The sequence below is a fragment of the Ictalurus punctatus genome, chromosome 4 (genome assembly GCF_001660625.3).
Source record: "Ictalurus punctatus breed USDA103 chromosome 4, Coco_2.0, whole genome shotgun sequence".
NCBI lineage: Eukaryota > Metazoa > Chordata > Actinopteri > Siluriformes > Ictaluridae > Ictalurus > Ictalurus punctatus.
The window spans coordinates 30,471,551-30,496,100 of NC_071284.1; the positions used below are offsets into that span (position 1 = coordinate 30,471,551).

At 40.5% G+C, this 24,550-nt stretch overlaps 1 protein-coding gene across 2 annotated transcripts in view; it reads left to right on the forward strand.

Annotated features, from left to right (window-relative positions):
* The first annotated feature begins 3 nt into the window (after window positions 1–3).
* clmpb (CXADR like membrane protein b) overlaps window positions 4–24,550 on the forward strand; it is an 88,587-nt gene continuing 64,040 nt past the window's right edge. The window contains exons 1-2 of one of the 2 annotated variants that reach the window (XM_047153343.2): window positions 4–525; window positions 11,493–11,560. In XM_047153343.2, coding sequence (XP_047009299.1) covers window positions 11,515–11,560 — 46 coding nt within the window. In that variant the 5' untranslated portion in view covers window positions 4–525; window positions 11,493–11,514. The remainder of the gene's footprint in view (window positions 526–11,492; window positions 11,561–24,550) is intronic. The other variant, XM_047153344.2, reaches the window with a different exon arrangement.

Below are 24,550 nucleotides of genomic sequence, written 5' to 3' on the forward strand. Positions count from 1 at the left end.
GCGTGCTATTCGTGAATCGTGTCCCTAGTTGTCCCGAAAGCGTGCGCGAGAGCTTCAGACTCTAGAGGTCTCCATCCTCCTCCAGCATCCGCAGCCGCGCGCTCCAGTCCCAAGCATCCCAAGCTCGTGCACTCGGACGAAAGGGACAGAACGTGTTTTGAGGGAACCCGAGAGCTTTAAAGGGGCGCTTCGATTTCTCGAGCAGGACGCATGGAAGCGTCCCGGGGACGCGGCTTGGTTCCTTAAAGGCGGGAGGAAAGAAGAAGAGGAGGAGGGAGATGGATTCGTCTTTCACAATATCTTAGATATACGCTGTCCTTGGCGCGCGGGTCCTACCTACAGTGTGTTTTTTTGGGGGGTGGGGGGGTTTGGTGTGCGTTCCATCATCCGAAATAGTGTTGGTGAATTGTGCGGGAGCTTTGGCGCGCTGTAGCGCATTGAAGTGCTTTGTTTCCAACCCCAAAGGACTTCTGTCACCTCCGTGCTGTGCCACGATGTCTGCCACATTCCAGTCCTTGTTAATCGGTGAGTAAATCTTCCAAAAAAAAAAAAAAAAAAAAAAAACCATATTTAAACAAGGAGAGAAACAAACGTGCGTTTGTCTGGAGTGTGTAATCTGTGCGGGACAAAGAGATTTCTTTCACCGCACAGAGTCTGTTTGCCAAGTGATAGATCTGAAGGCATGTATACTGGCATTTGAGTTTTCTCCAACACATTTCTGAAGTGATGCACAGGTCGTTTTCATTCACAAGTGGGTATTCATTTGGGGGGAAAAAAACCGGAGGTGCAGTTATTGAAGCGACTCTTCCCCAACACACACACACACACACACACACACACACAGGGCGTCTCATTTAGAAATGAACTCCATATGCGTTGTTTTTTTTTTTTGTTTGTTTGTTTGTTTTTTAATGCCGAAGCCTTTAGCATTAGTCTGAGCATTTAGTGTATTATGTTTGCTGAGATTAAAGAGAGCACGCGCCGTCCAGCTCAGGTTTCTGCATTTGATTCTGGCTCGCGTGCATCAGTGGAGTGACCCGTTTCCGCGCGAGCTCTCGGTGCGACATAAAGTGAGATGCGGAGCCGGGGTTCAGAGCACGCGCAGGGCGTTGCAGAGGAAAGTGTGCGACACAGTGCGTCTCGCGCTTCATTCGGTGTCGGGGGGTTTTAAACGCTTGCTGCAGGCTCTCTAACGCATGCTCTGGCACATGGGTTAGTCACTGTGGAGCAGCTTTGAAATCACCGCAGCAAACTTTGTCCTCGTGAGTAGTGTGTCTCGTGTCTCTGAAGGCCCGGTGAAGGAGAGAGACTCTTACCGCTCTCGTGTCCCCGAGATTTATGACACGCACTCTATTAAAATTCCTCGCGCGTTCTCTGCGGCACGCGAAGGTCAAACACCTCCTGGAACACCTCCCGAAACACACACACACACACACACATACACACACAAACACACAGACACACAGAGCTGGAAGAGCATAAAAACCGGGCTGTGTCCTCAGTGATGTTTCACGCGTACAGATATATCACCAATCCAGCGCGCGCGCCTTGAGAACCAAGTGAAGGAGGTGTTAATGTATGAAGTTGTTGCAGGACAGGAAATGCACGAGCTCACCCGGAAACAGAAACATAGCCTTCTTAATTCTTTAGTCTGTATTGCTTCATACTGTATGCTTACACTCGAAGAAGTCAACCGTGCTTTTCCTTGTGTCTTGGACACTGCCATGAAGGGCACATTGTTTCTACACTGTTTAATATCTATCTTTTACCTTTAAAAATAATTTAAAGTGCAGAATTGGACTCGAAGGACCACTGATTTACGAATGAAAAGCTACCTCACCTGCATTTTGCTAGGAAAAAGATGCATACTAAAGGTTCAAAATATGTACCCTTCATGGCACCACCCCAGTGACCAGGAAAAGTACAGTTTACTATCTTTATTTCAGAGAGAGAGAGTCTATAAGTAAATGTATTTGCCTTGAATTAAATGTTGTAAATAAACAGGTAGATCATTACTCAGGTCCATTATATTTTTATTAACGCCACATCAATGTTATCTCTCTGTAACACTGTTAGTGGCCCCGATGTTCCTGTTATGTATACTAATATTCACATAGCAATGTGAGAGATAAATAAAAGACGCACCATCCCATATCAAAACCATACCCTAAAATATACAGTCTACTTCCTTTGTATAAGCATGCATTGTGAAAATATGTCGGTTAATGTTTACATGGATGTATTTATTGCTGTAGCAGAATAAGATCTTCACACTCAAGGGTACTTGTTGCTGGGCTGGTACCTTCAAGCATACACTTTTTGTACTTTTAGTAGACATATTTTGCCTTTTGTATCTATAAAGCTTTACGCTACAAACTTATTACAGTCCAATTGTGTAGGATAGATCATTATTATGGTACACTATATCCACATTACCAGGAAAAGTAAGATAAGGAAGGGTACGGTTTAATACCCTTTTTCAGTGCAAATGATTAAATATATGTTCTAAGATATAGAACCCATATTCATTTCTGGTCATTGTGTTCTTCTTATTGCACTGTGTTGTGAAAGCAATGCTGTAAAGTGTCTCGTTTCCTGTAATTAATGTTCAGAATTTACTGAACTGGGTTTACCTCCAGGACACTCCAGAGGCTTCATTACGACCCTGCTGAATATTTTATATATATATATATATATATATATATATATATATATATATATATATATATATATATATATATATATATATATATATCTTAAAGGTCATTTGCTACATAAATGCAAGATAAACCAAGATAAATATAAGGGAACAAAATAAAGTGGCCCTAAGTGCTTCCTGATGTAATTAATTGAATTCATGGTCCGTAGTCAAAGTAATTTCTGCATTGTTGATTGTAATCATTAAGATGGCTTTAATTTAGTACTATTCAGGAGTCATGAACCTCTACACTTGAAAAGGGGGAAAATGTTGTTGTTGTTTTTAAATCTATACCAGAGTGTAGGGTTGAATGCCTATCAAATCCGAGCGTGATGATGAATGAGACTCTCCTCCGTTCTGAGAGGATGCCTGACTGTGAATGAGCAATGCTAAATGGCTATCTAGCAGATTGTAATTCACTTCTCAGCACTGTAATGGATCAGTAATGAAACACCTTTTTTTTTTTTGCCATAATGTCACACAAGCTCTTACTGAAGAGACAGGTTCCACTTATGGAACTTATGTACGTACTGTATGAATGTGTACACTTGTGGAAACTGACAGAAGTGGGACTAGCTGTACAGAGTTGTTGTATGATCAAGGATGACGGCTGGATCTTGTATCAGCGCAGAGGTTTACGAACCGGTTGAAGAAATGCAGATTCGGGTTCTGCGCTATATTTAGCTGATATCCTGCAGCAGAAAGCAGATCTCAGAAACCCAGAGATGACAGGACATTGTGCACCCAGAGGTTATGAAGTGACATCCTGATGCTTTTGTCCCTGAATCACTGGGATGTGCAGAGACGTACACACAGATATTCAAAGGGCGAACTGTCATTCACATTTAAACCAGACATTTGAGATGGGATGTATGAAATGTTCTAATATTGCTTTTATTGTGTGGGTTATTTTCACCTTGACTAATAGTATAGTCTGTCTGTGTTTCCATCCATTCATCTGTCTACCTATCCATCCATTCACCCATCCATCCATTTAGCCTGCCTTTCATCCATCCATCCATCCATCCATCCATCCATAGGGGATGTGGTTTAATATTTCACATGTGATCTTGTTATTAACATGATGTCACATGTGTCCCATGTCCCATGTGCAAATTCATGGCATAACCTGTTTAATTGTACCACATAATCACAAGTGAAACGTGTATCGGCTCACGTTTTTCTGCATGCGCGCTTTCCTGACTTGGCTTCCACATCTGGCTGTGGACATTCCTGAGGTTTTCCATGAGGTCCGCGTTGGGATCGAGCAAGCAAAGGCATTGTGAGTCCAAGATTCAATGTTTCTCTGTGTGTTGTACAGTTTGTGACTGCATTCTGCCGCAGGGCTTCTCATTGCTCGGCGTCGTTGGGTATTTCTATGATGTTGACTTCGATTTGGTGAATCAAAAGTGAATCAAAAGTGAATCATAATCAAAAGTGAATCAAAAGACCTGCTTTTTCATGAAGCCCTCGCCTGATTGGCTAAACACAATGTTCAGCGTTGTCGTTGCTGTGCTACAAGCCAAGTTCGACTGCATTGTAATCATCATACACATTATCGTTAGAGTAAATGGAAGCGCTAAAATTCTACTTTTCATAAGTATCTTGATGTTAGTAATTCTTGTTGAGCCTTATAGCAAGTATACGCGACTGGCCGTGATTTTAGTCGGGAGGCTAAAATTTAACGTCGGCCTATTTTTCTTGTGAACATTGGTGGTAAATTTGTGCTTGGTTCACGAAGAGATATTTGTGTAACAGCAAATAATGAACACATTATTCTTCTAGTCCATTTGTACTGATCATGCACCAGACAAATGCAGCAGAACTTTCCACTGAAACATATAGTATGTAGACTTGCAAGTGGATACGTAGCGTACGTGTCCTGACAGACTGAACATCAGCAAGGTTACTGATATGACTGATAAATCTCATCGTTTTTCCACATCTCAGCACTGTGCCGGGAAGAACACTTTGTTCACATCAGTCACTCTCATTGACAGACATTCTCTTTGTCAGTGGACGGTATTGTTGGCGTCTTTGTGATGGAAGCTCCAATTTGCCAGGTGCTGTGCTTTTTTTTTTTTTTTTTTTTCCCGTAGAACCAAGCCGAATGTCATCCTTTATCATCGATTTACATTGCCAAGGACGTTAAATGCTACACTGAAATTTTCAGTGTTTAAAAATCGTTTAAAGATATACCAGATGGAATCAGATTTCTGTAACACTTCTTTGCAAAGTAAAACTCAGTATATGGGAATAATAATTTGGTGCAGACGTGTTATTCTTGTGGTTTCATAGTGATGGAGATTCTGTTAATATTCCATGGGAGGGGTTTCAATAATACAGCTGTTTTTGCTAAATTGTTTATCTCCATCAAGGGACAATATCAACAATGTATTAAAAAGAGGACGATAGTGAAATATGATTTTTGGTGCAATAACTCCACTCAGAGTTTGAATGTATTTGAGAAACCAGAGATCGCTGATGTCAGAATGGACGGGCATACAAGTGAGAGGACTAGGTTTCAGCTTTATGGGCATTTATAGGCAAGTATTTATTCCATCATGTATTCCTCAATATTTATATTTAGGCATTACATAAAGGTTAAGCACAGTATAATTTTCCTTTGACTAAAAATAGCCATTATTCTCATCAAGAACACAAATTCTTTGTTGTGTATGGTGGAAAATGAATATAGTGTGCTGTGAATGACTGAGAAATGCCAAAGGGATCCAAAGTAAACTAGAGGCAGCTTTTGAGTCGCTTTCAAGGCTATAAATCTGAGGCGTTTTTAGACCCAGCTGGCTAAATTACTCCCAGATTACTCTGTAGCTGACGAACAGGAACTGCCCATTTTCCTTCATGGTTAACCTCTGGCAGATGCATGCGAATGGTTCATGTTTGCACTAACTCAGAGCAGATGTGTCACTCAACCTAGCTCTTAACCTAGCATGGTTTTGTTCATGCATGGAACGCTCCACCTCTGGTGCAACATACATTTCCTGTTTTATAAAGCAGTGTCGGTGATTGCCAGGCCCTGCAGGGTTAGGTAATCACCTCCGTTATGCCCATCTGCATGCAAAAGCAAAGTGGAATTCTGCATTATTTGCCATGGTAAATAACCATGAAAGTCAATGGGGCAAAAACAATTGCTGGGACTTTTTTTTTTTTCTTCTTCTTCTCTTCACAGAGTCTGGTTCCTGGAAATCTCTAACATGCTGCCCGAAGCTTTCAGAGAGTATAAACACTTTGATGAGGGTCTTCACAGAAGTGCTGAGATTTATACAAAGGCAAACAATGACCAAATGTGGCATGTGGCCATCAATGGGAGGCTAATCACAGTCTGGATTTATCATGAGATATTCCAGATTGTGGTCGTCACAAATAAGTGAAACAAGTGAAACAACTGAATACTAATAGAGAAACCCTCCATCCTAGTGCCCTATGGTAATATTTCACACCAAAATGCTAATGTTGCTAATAATAAATGAATGCTGGTAAGAGGCCTGTGTGTAGGGTGTTTACAAGGGCATGCTAAAACTTGTCACTCAGGTTGACTGGGTAAGCTTTTTGTATGAAAGAGGATCTCCTGTATCTTTCCCACTGAAGCAAAGCCAGTACCTGGATGGGAGACCTCCTGGGGAAAACTAAGGTTGCTGCTAGAAGTGGTATTAGTGAGGCCAGCAGGGGGCGCTCACCCTGTGGTCTTTGTGGGGCCTAATGCCCCAGTCTGGTGACAGGGACACTATACTGTAAAAACAGCACTGTCTTTCAGATGAGACGTTAAAGTGAGGTCCTGACTCTCTGTGGTCATTAAAAATCCCAGGATACTTATGGTAAAAGAGTAGGGGTATAACTCCGGTGTCCTGGCGAAATTCCCCCATTCTCTATCATGGCTGCCTGATAATCCCCTGAATTGGCTACATCACTCTCTCCTTTCCTCTAATAGCTGGTGTGTGGTGGGAGTTCTGGTGCACTATGGCTGCCGTCGCATCATCCATCCAACTGCACACTAGTGGTTCTTGAGGAGCTCCCCCACCTCACCCCATACTATATAAAGCACTTTGAGTGTCTAGAAAAGTGCTATATAAATGTAACTGTAACTAACTAAATCTTTGAGAATGTGTTTTTTTATTATGTGTGTATCCTTGTTTGTCAGGGCCTCTTATCTAGTGTCTAGGTCTGGCCTAGTGAAGGGGGTGTGGCCTTTGAGTCTCATTCCCAGTTAAGGAGGTCGCCAAGGCTCGCCGACACATCGACGCCACACAGATATTTGGCATGGTAAATATCTGGAGCTGAGTGGCGACTCCACAGCCTGTGGTGTGAAAAGTGTCATTACTAGCAGTGATTGTGGTGACGAGCTACAGCTAATGAGAGAACAAGGCATGGGGTGAGGTCACCGTGAGGAAGGGAACCCCACAAAACCTTTTTACTCACCTCCAACTCTCTCTGTAGCACACACAGTCCCTGCTGCCTGCATGTGCTAATCCATTCTTTCACCCACTTTCTTTGTCTTTTGCTTTTTGGGGTTTCTTCAGCACAAATCATCACGCAAACAGCTCGCACTGCTTGTTTCTGTCCTACGTGATCTTCAGTTAAACAACTCCTGTTTCGTGCGTGGTTTTCGTGTGAACAGTACAGCGATCTGCGGACTTTGAAAGTTGTGTAGTGTGAACTTTATTTGTCAGTCATAGGAAAGGAGGTGTGGCGTTTGTGCCAGGGAAGGAGGCATGGCCTGTGTCTCACAGTCCCAATTAAGGAGGTGTGGCCTCAGTGTCGGTCACAGTGAACGAGGTGTGGCCTCAGTGTCGGTCACAGTGAACGAGGTGTGGCCTCAGTGTCGGTCACAGTGAACGAGGTGTGTATGTTATTTAAAATTATATTTTGAAATGACCTAATTACATGAATCATAATGGATAGCCTTATCATAGTTATTAAAACATAAAGGGACCCATCATATTATAGTCTCTCTCATGCTAATTGCATCTTATTGAATTATTGGCACCTTCAGTATAAGTATTTTTCATAGATTTCTTTGTTGCTGATGCATCAAGGTATTCATCACATTATCTTGGAAGGAGAGATATACCCCCAGTGCTGTGTGCTCCAGGGAGCGTGCTAACTTGCTAGCAAGCCAGCGTCTGGTTAGGAACTGGCAGACAGGGAGATGGGGAGGAGGCTGGCACTCTTGTCTATTTACAGCCCAATAAGCTTTGATCTACACTCCCTGTTTGGGAATCAGAAAGGGTTCTGTGTGAAGGTGCAGTGATGTACTTGGACAGAATGGAAATAAAAGAGAATAAATAGACTGGAGAGGAATGATTAGGGAATAAGACACTGCTGGTGGTTTAACAATCAAATGCGAAGAACAAACGTAGTTCATGGGTAGATTACAGCAGGGGTGATCAACTGGTGGACTATATGTGGACACTGAAAACTTGAGAAATACTTTACCAGAGCAGATGAACATATGAAAAAATGGCTATAATTCAGCTACTCTGATTTTTTTTAACCATTGTGGCATTTGTATCAGATCCTTTATTGTGGTTCCTCACAGCGCATTATGGTTTATGCAAATTATTTCGCTGAAGGCAGGTCACTTGACCAAAGACTTAGTACAGGGTTAGATTAGTAGCTTTAAAGCAGATTTTACTTGAATACACTAGAGAATCCAGAGTCTTCAGGTATAACCCGAGATTTCATTCTCAAGGCTGGCTTAGAGAGAGTGCGTGAGGGTTTATAGAATGCTGCAATGTCTGATGAGAAGTTTTTGCTTTACCATGCGTCTCCTCTCAGTGCAATCTGTCAGTAGATGATGGATTATCACTGTAATCGCACCTCCATGCAGCAGGCGTCCTTACTGAGGGTGACTCGGAGCACATCACTCACTCAGTAACCTCTTTATTCAGCAGGGTTTCACTGAAGTACGGCGTAAAGCTGTTTCAGAGTGGAGACATCATCACTCTCTGAATTCATTTCTGTGGCTCACTCGCCACTACGCTTTCTCATGTTTCTCTTGTGCAAGGAACTCCCATAATCTAAAACAGATGTTCCAGTTTTGGTTGTTCATCGATTTCCTAGACGAGTGACTCAAAGCTAGGTAAAACAACAGCGCTCATTGAGCTTCGGAATTCAGACACCGTACATGCTTCATTTCTTTTTACATCTGGATGTCTGGGATTAATCAGACCAACACTGAGTGTTTGTTTTGTCCAGGATTGACTAATTATCTTGACTATGCTGAATTGCTTACCAGTAGGCAGGCTGAATATAATTTCTGATGCTTGTGACTTAGATACCCTAAAGATTGGACTTTATATCCAAGACTCATCCTTGCTTCAGGGGATAATCTCACCTGGACTCTTCTTCACAATATGCTCAGTATATATCTCACCTAGAAAAGAATGGGTCCTCTTTAGAGTTCGGTTCCTCTCAGGGTTCCTTCCTCATGTTGTCTCTGGCTTGTTGATGTAAATCTACATACAATATAGATTTCCGTAAAGCTGTTTTGTCTGTTGTTAAAAGTGTTACACAAATCCAATTGAAATGAGTTGAACTCTGCTACGGCTGCTACATTTCTTTTTTTCATCCTTCCCCGAACAGGAGGGAAATGTTCCGTATCGGTCCACTTAGACACCTGCTGCACCTTTCCATTTGAAACAGGCTATTAACTCCGCTAGCAGGCCACTCCATTGGGTGTCTTTTATCCAGCATCTTCCATTGTTTCTTGCTATTTGCATTGCTTCCAGCTACAAAGATCCACATCTCACAGGGAGAAATACACCGCTGCCTGTCTTTTAATCATCCTCTTTTCCACTCGCTGTGCTCTCTTTGTTCTAAAAAACTGAGGTTTGGTTACCGTACAAAGACCTTCAGTTAGCATGCTAGTATATCCTGGACAGTGAGTAAAACACTTGCGGTGTGCTATTATAGGGTTATAATCAACAACAGGGTTGTGTGCTGTGGCCTGACAAGAAGCAGAGTTTCTCTTATTTTTCAATTACAGCTTGTCCGAAAGTGTTTCATTCCTTCTCGAGCAATTTATCTTCGATACCAATTTTTAATCTATTACTGCATGACGAATTCATTTATAGTTCCTTTTAACTACATGGAACGCATGTGAAACAAGTGAGTTCCCTGTTTACTTAGGTTAAAGCAACTATAAACAATCATTCCCTAACCAGCCTCTCTTTTATATCTCTCTACTGAAGGTAGAAAGACAAAACCAAACCAAAAAATACGGGGGGGGGGGAAACAACTTGGCAAAGTTACAGCTTTACCCCTGACTGTTTCAAAGCACCGACATCGTATTAGAAATATAAACTGTGATTTGAATTATAGACGGATCTAATGTCAGAGCTGCTGTTAAAACATCGACTCAACACCTTCCCAACAATGACTACGTTCACACGGACAGCAGTAATCTAATTATTGACCTTATTCTGAATAAGACAGTATAAAATTGTGATTAAGGTGTTTACATGAGTTGCTTTTAGAATACTCCTTTCATGTTCCTGTGTTACATGTTATAGAACACAGAGAGATTAACGTCACACGTCATTACGTCCCCACGTCACGCCGTCCGACGCTCCCTCCAGAATTTCACGTATTGACATACAGTTGGTCTTCATTATGGAACCGTATACAGTTCTGGGTGTTTCATTTTTAATTTTACGAACGCTTCAAGTGCAGTTAATTATTTATCATGCTATACGTGCAAATAGACGACTGCTTGAAGCCGTGGGCTGCGTCTCAAACCGCGTACTTACCTACTATATAGTAGCTGAGATACATGTATTTCACTTCCTACTATATAGTAGGTAAGTACGCATTTTCGGACACAGCCGCGCTCTCTTGTTTGCAGTCAAACGGTCGAGCGCTGCCGTGTGTGTACGTGTCCTGTCGCACAATGCGGTGAAAACTCCCACACGACGTTAATAGTGTGATTAAGGTGTGTACGTGTCTGTAACGCACGACGATAACGCGACTAAAACTGGAAATACTCCACACGTCTTAATTCCATTTGTGTTTACTTCGAGTATGACTTTAGACAGATTAAATTCATCAATAATCTCTGTTTACATGCTAGTTTCTTAATCCGAGTGTCGTCTTAATCGGGTTCATATCGGATTATTGTTGTCCATGAGAACGGTTTAAACATTTTTTAATGTCTGTTTTGGTCCTGAATGTTTGACAAATCGGGGATACTGATTGTAAAATGCTTAGGATGCACGCTAAGTGTTTGAAGACAGCTTGCCCGATGAATGATGCACATTTTTTTCATGTCAGATTCAAAGTAAAAGTGTACAACAGTATTAGAGCATCGCTGATCGATTGCCAGCCTGCCTTCAATTAACTCCGCCAACACGGCTGATTACACCGAGCTGCAGTGCGTCAGCTTAACAGAGTGCCTCAACCTTTAAACCCGCTAGCCACCACACGCGCTCGCTGAAAGAAGTTTATGTTTGCATTGAAGATTACGGCTCTCAGTCAGGTACTTTAGCCATCAGGGATGAGTACTGTGCACTGCTCCAGTGTAAACTGCTTCTCCCTTTCACCCTCCTTTTCTCCCTCCTCTAATTTTTTCCCCCTTCTCTGCTCTCTGGAAACAGTTCCACAACAGATGGTGGCTTGCGTTTCGTTTTTTGTTTTTTTAAATTTTATGAGTCGTTAAGATTGAGACTTTCCGCCACCGTGATGCAGATTTACGGTTTAATGTATCATCCACGTCGCTGCATTCTATATGCATATATGGTGCGCTCATGTTTTTTTTGTTTTTTTGTTTTCTAACCAGGAAATTTGCAGAGGCTGATGAGATGCTGGAAAGTCAGAGCAGAAATGTGCGAGCTCCTGATACGGCTGGTGCGTGGAAGCATTGCGAAAAACAAGCCCGAGTTCTTTTTGTTGTTGTCATGCATGAATGAAACACAAATGCTCTAGCCTCAAGTCCTAGGAGACAAACTCTGTGTTGTACAGCTGCATATATTTGGATTAGCGATAAACACATCCCTTTGTGTTCCACAGTAGCCTCACCTAGATCTTGGTTCCATAGTCTCAGTAAAGAAACCTAGAAACCGCACTTCAAAGCCTCCTGATGAGACTAATGTGGTGTATTATTATTATTTTTTTTTATGTTTTTTTTTCCATATTCACAACTTAATGGTACGTACTGATTTAAAACCAGAATTTCTTAGGCTCCATTCTAGCAAGAAATGATTAGCATGCCAGGGTTAATGTAATGCTGTATTTCAGAAGCACAGCACATGAAAATGCATCAGTACACATCATTTCACTCTGACTGTCGTTTTAAAAGAGAGGAGAGATTGCAAGAGTCCACACTTGGCACGATTTGCTGGCTTTTGCTCCCGGGGTTGCAAACAAGAAATGTGCTACATCTGCAAAATGATGCTTACAGAATAATTAAACGGGGAATTATTTCAAATATTTAACTGGACTCCAAAGCTCCCTAGCGCATTGTCGAGGCACTTGCTTTTTCGTCTGGCATTTAACATTTATGTGTTAAATATTTGTGTTTTGCATTACAAGTATAACATGAGCCAAGCCTCAGATTGGGGCGGGGACAAGTCCGAGCAGGGAGATGGAGGTTTCCTGAGTGGTCCTAGAATATACACTAATGCTACTACTAAATGGTGCACTTATATAGCACTTTTATCCAAAGCGCTTTACACTGTGTCTCATTCACCCATACACACCAATGGTAGCAGAGCTGCCATGCAAGGCACTAACTTTCCATCAGGAGCAACTTGGGGTTCAGTGTCTTACCCAAGGACACTTCAGCATGTGGAGTCATGCAGGCTGGGAATCGAACCACCAACCCTACTATTAGTGGACAACCCGCTCTACCACCTGAGCCACAGCCACCCCAATGCTACTATTGCTAATATTATTAACAGTGCTTTTTAAACTATAGCAACTTTCATACATTCAAACATACTTGTAGCTCAAAGAGCTTAAAAAGCTTAAAATGAAGTTAAGAACCAATATACATAAAGGAAGAAGTGGAGAATGGAGAAACTAAAGAGAATGTAATAGAAATTCTAAGAATGAAAGTAAAACTTACTAATTATGATAAAATAGCAATAACGAATTGGGTGAAACAAGGAATTGTATCCCAGGGGGAGAAAAAACAGTAAACATGGGGAGCAGGTTAGTGACCACGCTGACTTTTGCGCTCACACGATCCCGGCTACCTTCAGGCAGAAGCATTTTCACTGATCCTCATTTTGCTACACTTCTCTGGCTAATCTAATGAAGAACATCAGGCAAGACTTCCTTTTCATTAGAGCACTGATGTACAGTGTGTGTGTTATAGTGCGTATGCAGTGAGTGGTATAATGTCATTTGCAGCTTGATTCATTCTACTGAAATGGCCGTCTTATTTGACTCTATTAGACTTGTTTATGAAGTAAGACATTTTCCAGTAAGTTTCACCTGGCTTATATGATACATTTTCTTTTTAAAGAGCTCTGCAAATGCTTACAGTGCTGTGAAAAAGTATTTACTAAAAGTATATACTTACGGATTGATGATAGAGAGCAGAATTCATGTTTTGAATTCAGAATTCATGCATCCCCACACCATCATCCTTCCACCACCATGCTTGACCGTAGGTATGATGTTCTTTTTGTGGAATTCTGTGTATGGTTTACGCCAAATGTAACGGGATCCCTGTCTTCCAAACAGTTCCACTTCTGACTCATAAATCCACAGAACATTCCAAAAGGTTAGAAGATCATCAAGGTGTGTTTTGGAAAAATTCAGACGAGCTTTAATGTTCTTCTGGGTTAGCAGTGGTTTTCACCTCACCACTCTTCCATGGATGCCATTTTTGCCCGGTGTCTTTCTGATAGTGGAGTCATGAACACTGACCTTTATTGATGCACGAGAGGCCTGTAGGTTCTTTTGATGTTGTCCTTGGCTCTATTGTGACTTCCTGGATGAGTCGTTGCTGAGCTCTTGGAGGAATTTTGGAAGGTTGGGAAGGTTCACTACTGTGCTGAGTTTTCCTATTTGGAGATAATGGCTCTCACTGTGGTTCTCTGGAGTCCCAGAGCCTTTGAAATAGCTTTGTAACCCTTTCCAGACTGATGTATTTCAATCAACTTCTTCCTCATCATTTCTGGAATTTCTTTCATCTTTTTCACAGTGTGTTACAGGGAAAGACCTTTTAACCAACGTCATGCTGGTGAAAAAGTTCAACAGTAATCAGGCCTGGTCGAGTCTACTCCAGCTGAACTCCATTATGAATGCAGTTTCATAGATTTGGGGAATTAGTAACTATGGGGGCAAATACATTTTTACACAGGCCCAGTTGATAATGTATTTTTTTTTTTTGCTTTAATTGTGTGGCATGAATTCATACAATTTTTGGTCGCTGTCCAGGGAATGTCTTGTCGCTCTAAATTATTTCATTTCTTTCAAGGGTATGTAAAATTTTGCACTCTGGTGGGACTCAAGCATCTTGTTAGGATACATTTAACATGGATGTTCAAGAGTGTTACATTATGGAACATCTAAGGCTTTGGAAATCTGAAATAACAACCAATTTAAAAATAAAAGAGTATAAAATGGCGGCATGGTGGTGGAACATGTAGTGTTGCCTCACAGCTCCATTTTTTTTATCTTGAGATAGGGTTACTGGGCTCAGACTTTTGTATTTTCTCCCCCTGTTACTGTAGGTTTCCTCTGAGTTCTCTGGTTTCCTTCCACCTTCCAAAAAAATGTCAGTAGGTGTACTGGCTATGCTGAATTGCCCTAACCTATGAATGACTGTGTGAATGTGGTGTCCAATGGACTGGCGTCCCATCCAGGGTGTATTCATGAAACCCAGTGTTCCTGGGTCAGACTCCAGGTCTACCATGATTATCCCTGACCAGGATAAAGCACTCATCATCGTATCCTGTTGGTCCTGAAGCAATGGAGATGCTGTGGATGTTCTGTTGAAGGCAGAATCTCATTTCCTGAGCTTCACGCCTTGGCGAGTGTGGGAAACGTCTGGTTCAATTTGAAATAGTTTAACATTTCAGTTGTCGTCCATGGACTTCGGTATTTTCCCATCTTGAAGTGTCTGACCCAAAGTGGATTTGGATGCTGCTGAAAAAATTCAGCTCAGCGCATTTACTACATCCTGACTTATTTATTCATGCCACAGCGAGACCTTGCCATGCTTCAGAGAGCGGCTTTACCTACTGCTCTGATTCGCACCCCAGAAAAACAGCCTCCCTGTACAGGGAAGTGCTTTCACATCTTTCTCAGCTCCTTGAATGCTGTTTTGTCTGACAAAGAAACCAAATGTTAGAGTAGTACAGAGTGAGCGAGAATCAGAGAGGCAAGCCTATGTGACTCCGATCCCCTCTAGGCTGATATAATTCCCTTTTTGCCGTTGATTGTTTACACTGCACGCAAAGTTCGGGGACAGGACTATAAAACAAGTCCTCGGGCCCAATTAAATTAGATCGACATCAATTATGGCACTTCGTATGCCAGTGGCTGACTCACAGCGGTGTCATCCTGAGGACAAGGAGCACACGAGGGTGGCAGGCTAATGCGTTTAAGGCAGGCGCAATTAAAAGGAGCGAGCTTCCCGATAACGACAGGCTTAGAGTTGCTCAGAAGGGATTAGAGAGCAGAGCTGCCTGTCTCAAAATGCTGCGGCTTATCTTCCTGCTCTTGTCTGCAAGCTAATGAATGGACAACGTGCCATTCTGAGTGAGCAGGGCCTCGTTAACTGCACACAGGTAAGTTTGGAAGGCAGCACAGCACATCTCACATACTGAGATATCTCATATACTGTGCATTGTGTATATGTGGGTTGGTGTATCGTATTGTTCGATGCACGTTTATTATTGCTGAATCAGATCAGACCAAAAAAAAAGAATAAACCACGATTAAATCTATATACAGGGATATAATCACGCAGGATTCTACTTTGTTTTAGGATACTTTTGAAATGTATTGTCATCATAAACACTATGCTGAATGTTTTTGCATTCGCGGTGCTTAAAGGCAATATTAAAATTGTTAAGTTATATAATTTCACTGCTGTTCCACAACATTAACGGAGTATTAAATACGATACAGTATGTCTTATGTTAATTAATTAAACAAGGATCAACTTCCTTTTTAGTATGCCTGTGTTTGTCTGCTTGTTTGTGGAAGAAGGAAAACGAATCGAATCCAGACATTACACAGAAAAGCTCAGTGTAATTAGTCTCTGTCTTTTGCTCCTCCCAGCTGCTTTCACCATCCCTCAATGCCCCAGAGGATGATATATATCATGTCTCAGTTCAAGTGATCTGGATCAATACGCAGAATTCAGCTCTGTTGCTTATGACAGGAATAGGCCTCGGACTGGAATGTTTCCTCTTCCAGGTCACCTGAAGGGCACCTGTGAGCATGTCCATCACGGCCAAGCGAGAACAAGACTCAGGCGACTTGAAAATGTATGTATGTGTGTGTGTGCGTGTGTGTGTGATTTCAGTTGGATAGGGTCAGATCCTTTTAACAGCTACTTATAAAGTCGTAGCATTAAAGTAGCAAAGCTTTTCTGAATTATGTCGCACGATCCACAATGACCTCATTCTCTTTGTTCGAGCGAGTGTATCGAGCGTTCAGCTCACGTCTATGCGCGCCGCTTCTGTCCTGTGGAGTTTCATCTTGCTAATGAGTGCTCATTTTACGCCTCTTTTCGGAAGATCTAACAACACTAGAGAAGACCGATAAAGCAAGTCGATAGCAGGAAAACAACAGCACGAAGGACGGAGAGAGAGGTCAATCTAGGATTTTCGGCTAGATTTTACCGGTGTTCTGGATATCGCAGACAGTACGCAGTTTTGCCCTCTGCTAGCTTTTAACACACACATTTGATGCTAATTTTTACGTTACAATGAAATGCTTCGTTATTCAGAAGAAATTCTAATGACGTTCAACAGTTTAAATTGTCAAAACTGGCACAAGGTCACAACGGTGCAAATTAGGTGTCGAGAAAACCAAAATGGTTGACATGGGAATTGCCTTTCACTGTTTCGATGATCACATGATCAATTCTTATCTCAAGCACAGCCTGTGAGATAATATCTTCATCACATTGCACTTCAAGCAGCTGTTGAGGGCAGTAGATGAATCATGCTAACTGTGCACTCTTTTTCCCAGTTGTGTATTTTATTCATTTCCACGTCTTCTGTTGATTCCACTCACAGCATTAAAGAGCTGGACAGAAAAGCGTTTAACCCGTCATGTCCAGCAGGCCAGCATTTCGATTTAACACACGACGCATTATCGTTTGAATGCATAAGCACGCATGGAGCGTGTGACAAGTGTATCCTAGAATGCAAAGCCTATGTGGTGCTTGTCTTTTTTTTTTTTTTCCTGCTCAAGTGTTTACTTTGTTTTTGAGCCTGCTATTGTCTGCCATGCTGCTAGCTGATTGGTCATAAGGAAAACTCATTACAGAGATTCTTTTGTGCCACTGTGTGGTTTAGAAAGAAGGGCAAACATGATTGAGGTTTACTGGTGTTTTATCCTTTTACAGGATCTCAGCACTGGACTGTTCTTACTGTACCAGGGTTGCCAATTACCATACTCATACCAGTCAAACACATTGTACTGCATGCCAAATTTAGAAAAAAAAATATAACCAAGTAAAACCTCTCGGAGATAAAGCAAATCATCTAAATTTGAATGATAAAGCCTGGATTTTGGACATCGAATTCGGTTTGTGCTTATCCAGTAACGATGTTAAAGCCAAATATTGTATACTGCAAGCCCTATATTGTATGGTTCTGATCTGCTATGGCAGTCAGATGGAAATAAAGTGTGTTATCATTTCAGGGAAAGTCTTAGTGGGGGATATTGAAGGTTTCCTAGTAAACGTATTATAGGGTTGCTAATTATGTTTGCAGATTGATATGATCATGTCAAAAGAGCACTGTTAAATTCTCAAATCTGGTCAGAAGGTGTTGAGTAATTTTCTATAACAGCAGCTCTGACAGTTCTGAACAATAGTAGGAAATTTCACATATTATTTAGCATAATAGTAGAAAGTGTTACATATTTAGTATAGCAGTAGGAAAGTCAACATAGTATTTAGTATTATAGTAGGAAATTTGGAATTATTTGAAACAATAGGAGGACATTTGATATATTATTTAGTACAGCAATCAGAAATGTGTTTCCTATTCGAAAATTGTAAGATGAAAGTGGGAAATTTCACATATTATTTAATACAGTAGTAGGACGTGACATGTTTTGTACAATAAAAGGGAACTTGACATCATTTAATATAGTAATCGGTAATTTACATAGTACAGTAGTAGAAAATGACATTATGGAGTAAAATATTAGAACATTTAAAATATTTAGTATGTTAATAGGAAATAAAAAATTATGTAGTACAATATTAGGAAATGTAACATATTTAGTACAATAGCATAAAGTTTTGCATACTCTTTAGTACAGTAGTAAGCAATTGCACATATTATTTAGAACATTAGTCGGAAATGTAACATATTTAGTACAGTAATAAGAAGAAAGTTTACATTCTTTGCTATAGCATGAAATGTATCATATTATGTGGTAGTAGTTGTAGAAGTAGAAAGAAAATTGATAGTGTTAAATACATTAGTAGGAAACGTAACATTTGCTTGAGTAGTAAGACATTTGACATTATTTAGTAAAACTGTAGGAAATTGAACATATTATTTACTTCATTGGTAGGAAATTTCACGTTATTCATCATACTGACATTGTTTATGAAAGTAGTTTTACATTAAGTAATTTTACATTAAGTTAGTATACGAGTAGGAAATTTCACAACGTTTAGTCCAGTAAAAGGAAATTGCACATATTATTAGTAGATTAGTAGGGAATTTAATATTATTTACTATAGTGGTAGAAAATTTTTACATATTATTTAGTACAGTAGTAGACTTGACATAATATTTGGGACATAAGCTTTCTCCAAGATATCTTCTGCATTGTTAATCGGTTGGTCATCAGTTTTTGGCACCTCAGAGCTCTAACACACACATTTCCTTGGTCTCTTGCTCTCTGTTTTTTTTTTTTTTTTTTTTTTGTCCCAATCCTTGAACATATCCACTGGGGAATTGTATGTGATAACCTTGTTCTGGATGAAGGATGGGGCCACAAATACTGGTTTGGAAAATGTGCCCCCTCCCCATCTAATGCAACAAATGTGTGAGTCAGCAAGACCTGGGCCAATCAATCTGTTTACTGTGGCGGAGAGGAGCAAAGTTGAGAGGAGAGGAGAAATGATTGATTCATAGCCAACCGTGTCCTTTGAGCAAGTTTGTGCTTGTGAACAGGAAAAAAAAGCACAAAAAAGTGTGTTTTCATCAGTGCGCTGGAGTGTGTACAATATCAGTGTGTGTATATGTGTGTGTACAATGCCTTATGGATATCTACTGAATGTGAAAATGTTTCTGTACTCTGGCATGCTGTGTTATTGCAAAGACTGTTATGAGCACATCAAGGGACGTCAGGATCTGGTTTGTGTTAGCTTATGAATACATTCAGCGTGTTCTATTCTGAGAAAGAAGAAATAATCTGTAGACTTTAAATCCCTTTTCAAGAGTAAAATTAATACGTTTGGTTCATTTGCTCTTTGGTTTGCTTTGATGTCAAACTGCGTATACTGTAGGGGAAATAAGTACAGAACGCGTACATTTCCAATGAGGCTATTCACATGAAATTTTCACCAGACATCAGTATGAACTCGAGAAATCCACAAATATAAAGAATTCAATAGTATATAAATAAAGTTATGTGTAATAATGTGGAATGACACGGGAAAAAAAGTATTGAACACGCTAAGAAAAAGCAGTTCTTCAAGGCAAGGAACCAGCTGAAATACGTAAGTAATTATACTCCCTATCTGTGCAAATTAATATCAGCTGGGTTAGTAAATTGATGGTCTATAAAAACGCTTTTTGTTACCAAGGTGTCACACAAGAAACATCTCATGATGGCTAAAAGCAAAGAGCTCTCCCAAGACCTTCACAACCTTATTGTTGCAAAACATATAGACCTATTTCAAAAATTCTGAATCCTCCAGTAAGGACCACTGGGGCCATTATCTGCAAGTGGAAGCGACATCACACCGTCATCAACCGGCCACGCACAGGTTTTGACCAGGAAGTCAGAAGAATAATCAGAAGAATAGCCCAAGATCCAAGGACCACTCGGAAAGAGCTCCAGAAACACTTGGAGGCAGCAGGTGACATCGTCACAGAGAAAACAACAGAGAATGCACTCCACTGCTCACGCTCACCCCGCAAGACTCCATTTCTATAGAAAAGGCATGTCGAAGCTCGTTTAAAGTTTGCTACAACTCATTTGAACAAGCCTATGAGATACTGGGAGAGTGTAGTCTGGTCAGACGAGAGCAAAATTGAACGTTTTGGCTGTCATACTATACACCATGTTTGGAGAAGAAATGGCACTGCACATCACCCTAAAAACACAATACCAACAGTGAAGTTTGAAGGGGGAAGCATCATGGTGTGGGGCTGTTTTTCACTGCATGGTACTGGCAGACTTCATATAATTGAAAGAACGATGAATGGAGCCCTTTACCCGGAGATACTTGAGAAGAATCTGCTGCCATCCACCAGGATGATGAAGACGAGACATCGGTGGACCTCCCAGCAGGACAGCGATCCAAATCATACAGCAAACGAAACAACTGGTTTCAGAGAAAATAAATTAAGGTGTTAGAATGGCCCAGTCAATCACCTGACTCAAATCCAATTGAACAAGATTTAAAGACAATATGTTTAGAAGAACGGGCCAAAATTACACCTGAATACTGCGGCCAATTAATTTCTTCATACAGGAAGCGTCTTGAAGCCGTCATTACAAACAAAGGCTTCTCCACTAAGTATTAAATACATTTCAGTTAGCGTGTTCAGTACTTTTTTTCCTGTGTCATTCATCTTCATTACACATAACTTCATGTATGGACTTTAATGTTTGGATTTCTTTATAGGTGTGGATTTCTTGAGTTAATACTGATGTCTGGTGAAAATTTCATATGAATAGCCTCATTGGAAATATATTTACAGAACTAAATGTTAACGCATTCAATACTTATTTCCCTCAACTGTAATTAAAAAAAAGAAATAACTGACACTGCCCGATGTGGCATGGGACTGAAAACATCATAAGCGTTACTGTACTGTCTTAGTTGGTTAGAAATGCTGCTGTGGAAATAAAAGATAAAAAGAAACCATAGTCATATAGAAATCGACTGAGCATGGAGAAGACTCAAGTAGTGCTAAATAATCAATCAATCAATCCCTTTGGGTGCCACGTCGCAGCATTTAGTCAGTTTGAATCGAACCCTGGTGTGTTTTTCTCCTCGGTGTGATTTATTTGTACAGGTGAGAAAATATCAATCACTCTCAAGTGAGGACCAAAACAATTGATTTGAGTTGCTTGAGCAAAGTGTTCTTGGTCCTGCTCCAAGCGAATTCTTCAGGTCCGTCTCTGAATTGACACGAATACAGGAAGTGAATCAAACATGCTATGTATTATAGTTAGCAGGAAGAATTTTTCTACAGGATATGAGCTGCTAAATTGAGCCAAAGGACAGAGCTGTAGTGCTTCAGAAATGCTATGTGTTCTGGGTATTTGAACTGAAAACAAAGATAAAATGCTGGATTTGATAGACAAAATGTTTTAAACTAGTCATTTCTATAATAATCTAATAATTTATTTAGCTCCAGCTTCATGTTCTCCCTGCTTCGATGATTTCTACACGCATACACACTTGCCAAAGGTTTGTTTTTCTTTTACGAGAGTTTTACAAGGACATTTTAAGTCCTACGTGCCCATCTGGCAACTTTTTGTTTTGTGAAAAAAAAATGTGCAGTGTGAAACAAAACCAAATCGTAAATGAAAAAAGTATCAATTTCACTCTGATTTTGACCCTGCAAACTGATTAATATAAGTTGAAGTACCCTTTGAGTTCTCTTGAATGCTGACATTGACCACATTCTCCAGAGTCCTAGTCACATACATAGTATGTGGAGCTTCACACGTTTTACTCGTACTTCTGGGATCACTCTGGGTTCTCCGGTTTCCTCCCACCTCACATAAACATGCCAGTGGATGGATTATCTAATCTAAATTGCCCCAAGTGTGAATGAGTGTGTCGAAGTGAATACCAGGATGTGTTCCTGCCTCACACCCAGTGTCCCTGGGATATGGTCCGGATCGAGCACGACCCTAAGCCAGATAAAGCAGATACTGAAGATAGAACTGAACGATTGATATGTTCTCTGCTGGACAACTGAACCACACCGAGAGCATAAACGCACCGGGGATTCATTTTAACAGCCTAAAGCCTGCTTCGTAAGACAGACAGCATCTCTTTATAATTCTTTTTGTATCTGTTATCTTTTTCTACATTTATCTTGCTTTAGTTTGGCTTGAGGAAGAAACTGAAAAAAAAAAAAAAAAAAAAAAAAACATTTGTGTGAGATAATCTAATTGACTTGAGATCAATAACCATCCAAGCTGGGCATCACTGATTTTATTATGTCTGCTCCCAACACGGCCTCTTTCACAATATCTGTTTTCTGATACATTTACAGACATTTGCACACACACACACACACACACACACACACACACACACACAGAGAGAGAGAGAGAGAGAGAGAGAGAGCGGTACAGAAATAAATTCATATCACTTTCCTTTCACTGGTTTCCTCACTGGAATAAATTCTTCAGCTGTCTGGATCAATCTGGATTCCATCAAGTTCTCCATATTTTTTTTTTTCACCTTGGGAATAACAATAAAAAAAAACTTCCTTCCTGTACGGGAATCAATAGCGTGTGTGCAATCGGTTTGTCTGGCTCATAATCAGCCAACAGAAACAAACAGCCGTCCTCTGTTCGCTTTCATTTTTAATCTGTTACATTTCTAGACATCTGGTCTTTAAAATGTTTCAGGCTACAGGCTGTTATAGGTGAGTTGGAGTTTAGATGAAATCCAAGGCATTTTTAATGAAACCACTTTGTATTCTGCACTTTAAATATGGATTTTCCCGATTGGACTGGCTTCAGAGATCAGTCCTGTAATCTGGAGAACATTACTGTCTCTTAAACATGAACTCAGACAGTAAAAATCTCACCTCTCCCCACCCATCAATCAACATTACATCCGACAGTACTCTTCAAAATTATTGGCACCTTTCCTAAAATGAATCAGATGAAGTCGATGCAAACGTATTGCACGCTATAATTCAACTTTGCACCTTAGAACTGCTTTCTCTTAAGAATATACATTATGTGCCAAAAGTCTTGGCATCCCTAAATCAATTTAGTAATAAATCTTAACTAATTGTCATTCTTGCTTTCAGTTCAGTAACCCTGTTTTTCACCTTTTAAGCATGTCCTGCGGTATAAATACGAGGTTACATACATCACTACAATCACTTTGTCATCCAGTATCATGGGGAACAACAAAGAATTTTCAAACCGACAGAGATCGATTTTCATTTACTGCATTTTGGTGGACACCCGTATCCAGAGCAACTTACATTTATCTCTTTTATACAACTGAGAAGTTGAGGGTTAAGGGCCTTGCTCGAGCAGTGGCAGCTTGGCAGGGCTGGAATTTAATATGACAGCCTTTTGATCGGTAGTCCAACGGCTTAACCGCTAGACAGATAGATGGTTGATGACCTTCACAATTAAAGGGGGGGTTTGCTCATTTTTATGAAGGGTGCCAATAATTCTGGATGGCATTCTCACAGAGGAGTTTCTGGAGATATTTTTGTATTACCTATCAAGTTGTCTAGACTTAGATGTTTAGTTGAAACTGTTTAAATGAAAAAACTGAAAAAAGACAGAAATATCCAGCATGTTTAGACTCAGCAGGTTGGAGTGTGCAGTCGACTGTTCTATCTTACGCAGTGCAGAGAGCCTCAGTAAAACTGTCACACACACACACACACACACACACACACACAGTTCCTGCTGAGAGTGAGAGGAACTGAATGCAGCTGCAGTAAAAGATCACTGCATACTGGATGAACTCTAAATGTGAATGATACGCTACTGAACCATCACTTCTATATGGCCTTCAAGGATTTCTGTATCTACTACATGTACCGTACTTTTATACCACAGAACCGTCAAATTCTCTATTCTGATTGGTCAAAAAGCATTCATGAACTTTCTAGACTTATACAGTCATTCCAGCTGATCACATGATCATTTCTATAGTAACAGCTTATTCACAGACACTCCATATAAATAGATTAAAAACGTGTAATTGTTGATACGGTTATGTTTTCTCTGAGGAAGTGTTTATTTAGCATTTTTGGAAGGAGTCTCCAGTCTCTCTTTGTACATGGTAGAGGTCAAGTTTTTAGTTTTAAGATTTCTGACATGGGAACGTCTTCAGGACAGAGGAGTATTCACTTTTCAGTTTTTCAGTATTAACTAGAAGAGAGACAGAAAATAAGAGGATGGAAAGGGAACTACTGTTTTCTTCTAAAGTACCAGTGGCTCTGTTATGCTGTGGGGGGCGTTTATTTATGCTGCCATGGTTTGGGTCCAATTGTGTCCTTAGACAGAATCATTACTGCAAATCAATGCAAATCAAAGTACTTCTATTACCTTTACCTTATGATGAAACTGTTTTATTTGGTGGGAGTGGTCTCTTCCAGGATGGGTCCACCCCCATTCCCAGGGTACAAGGGCTCACTGAATGGTTTGTTGAGGAGGAAAATGATGTAAATCATATGCTATGGCCTTCACAGTAACCAAAGTAAACCTAACCAAAGTACAAATCTAAATGGG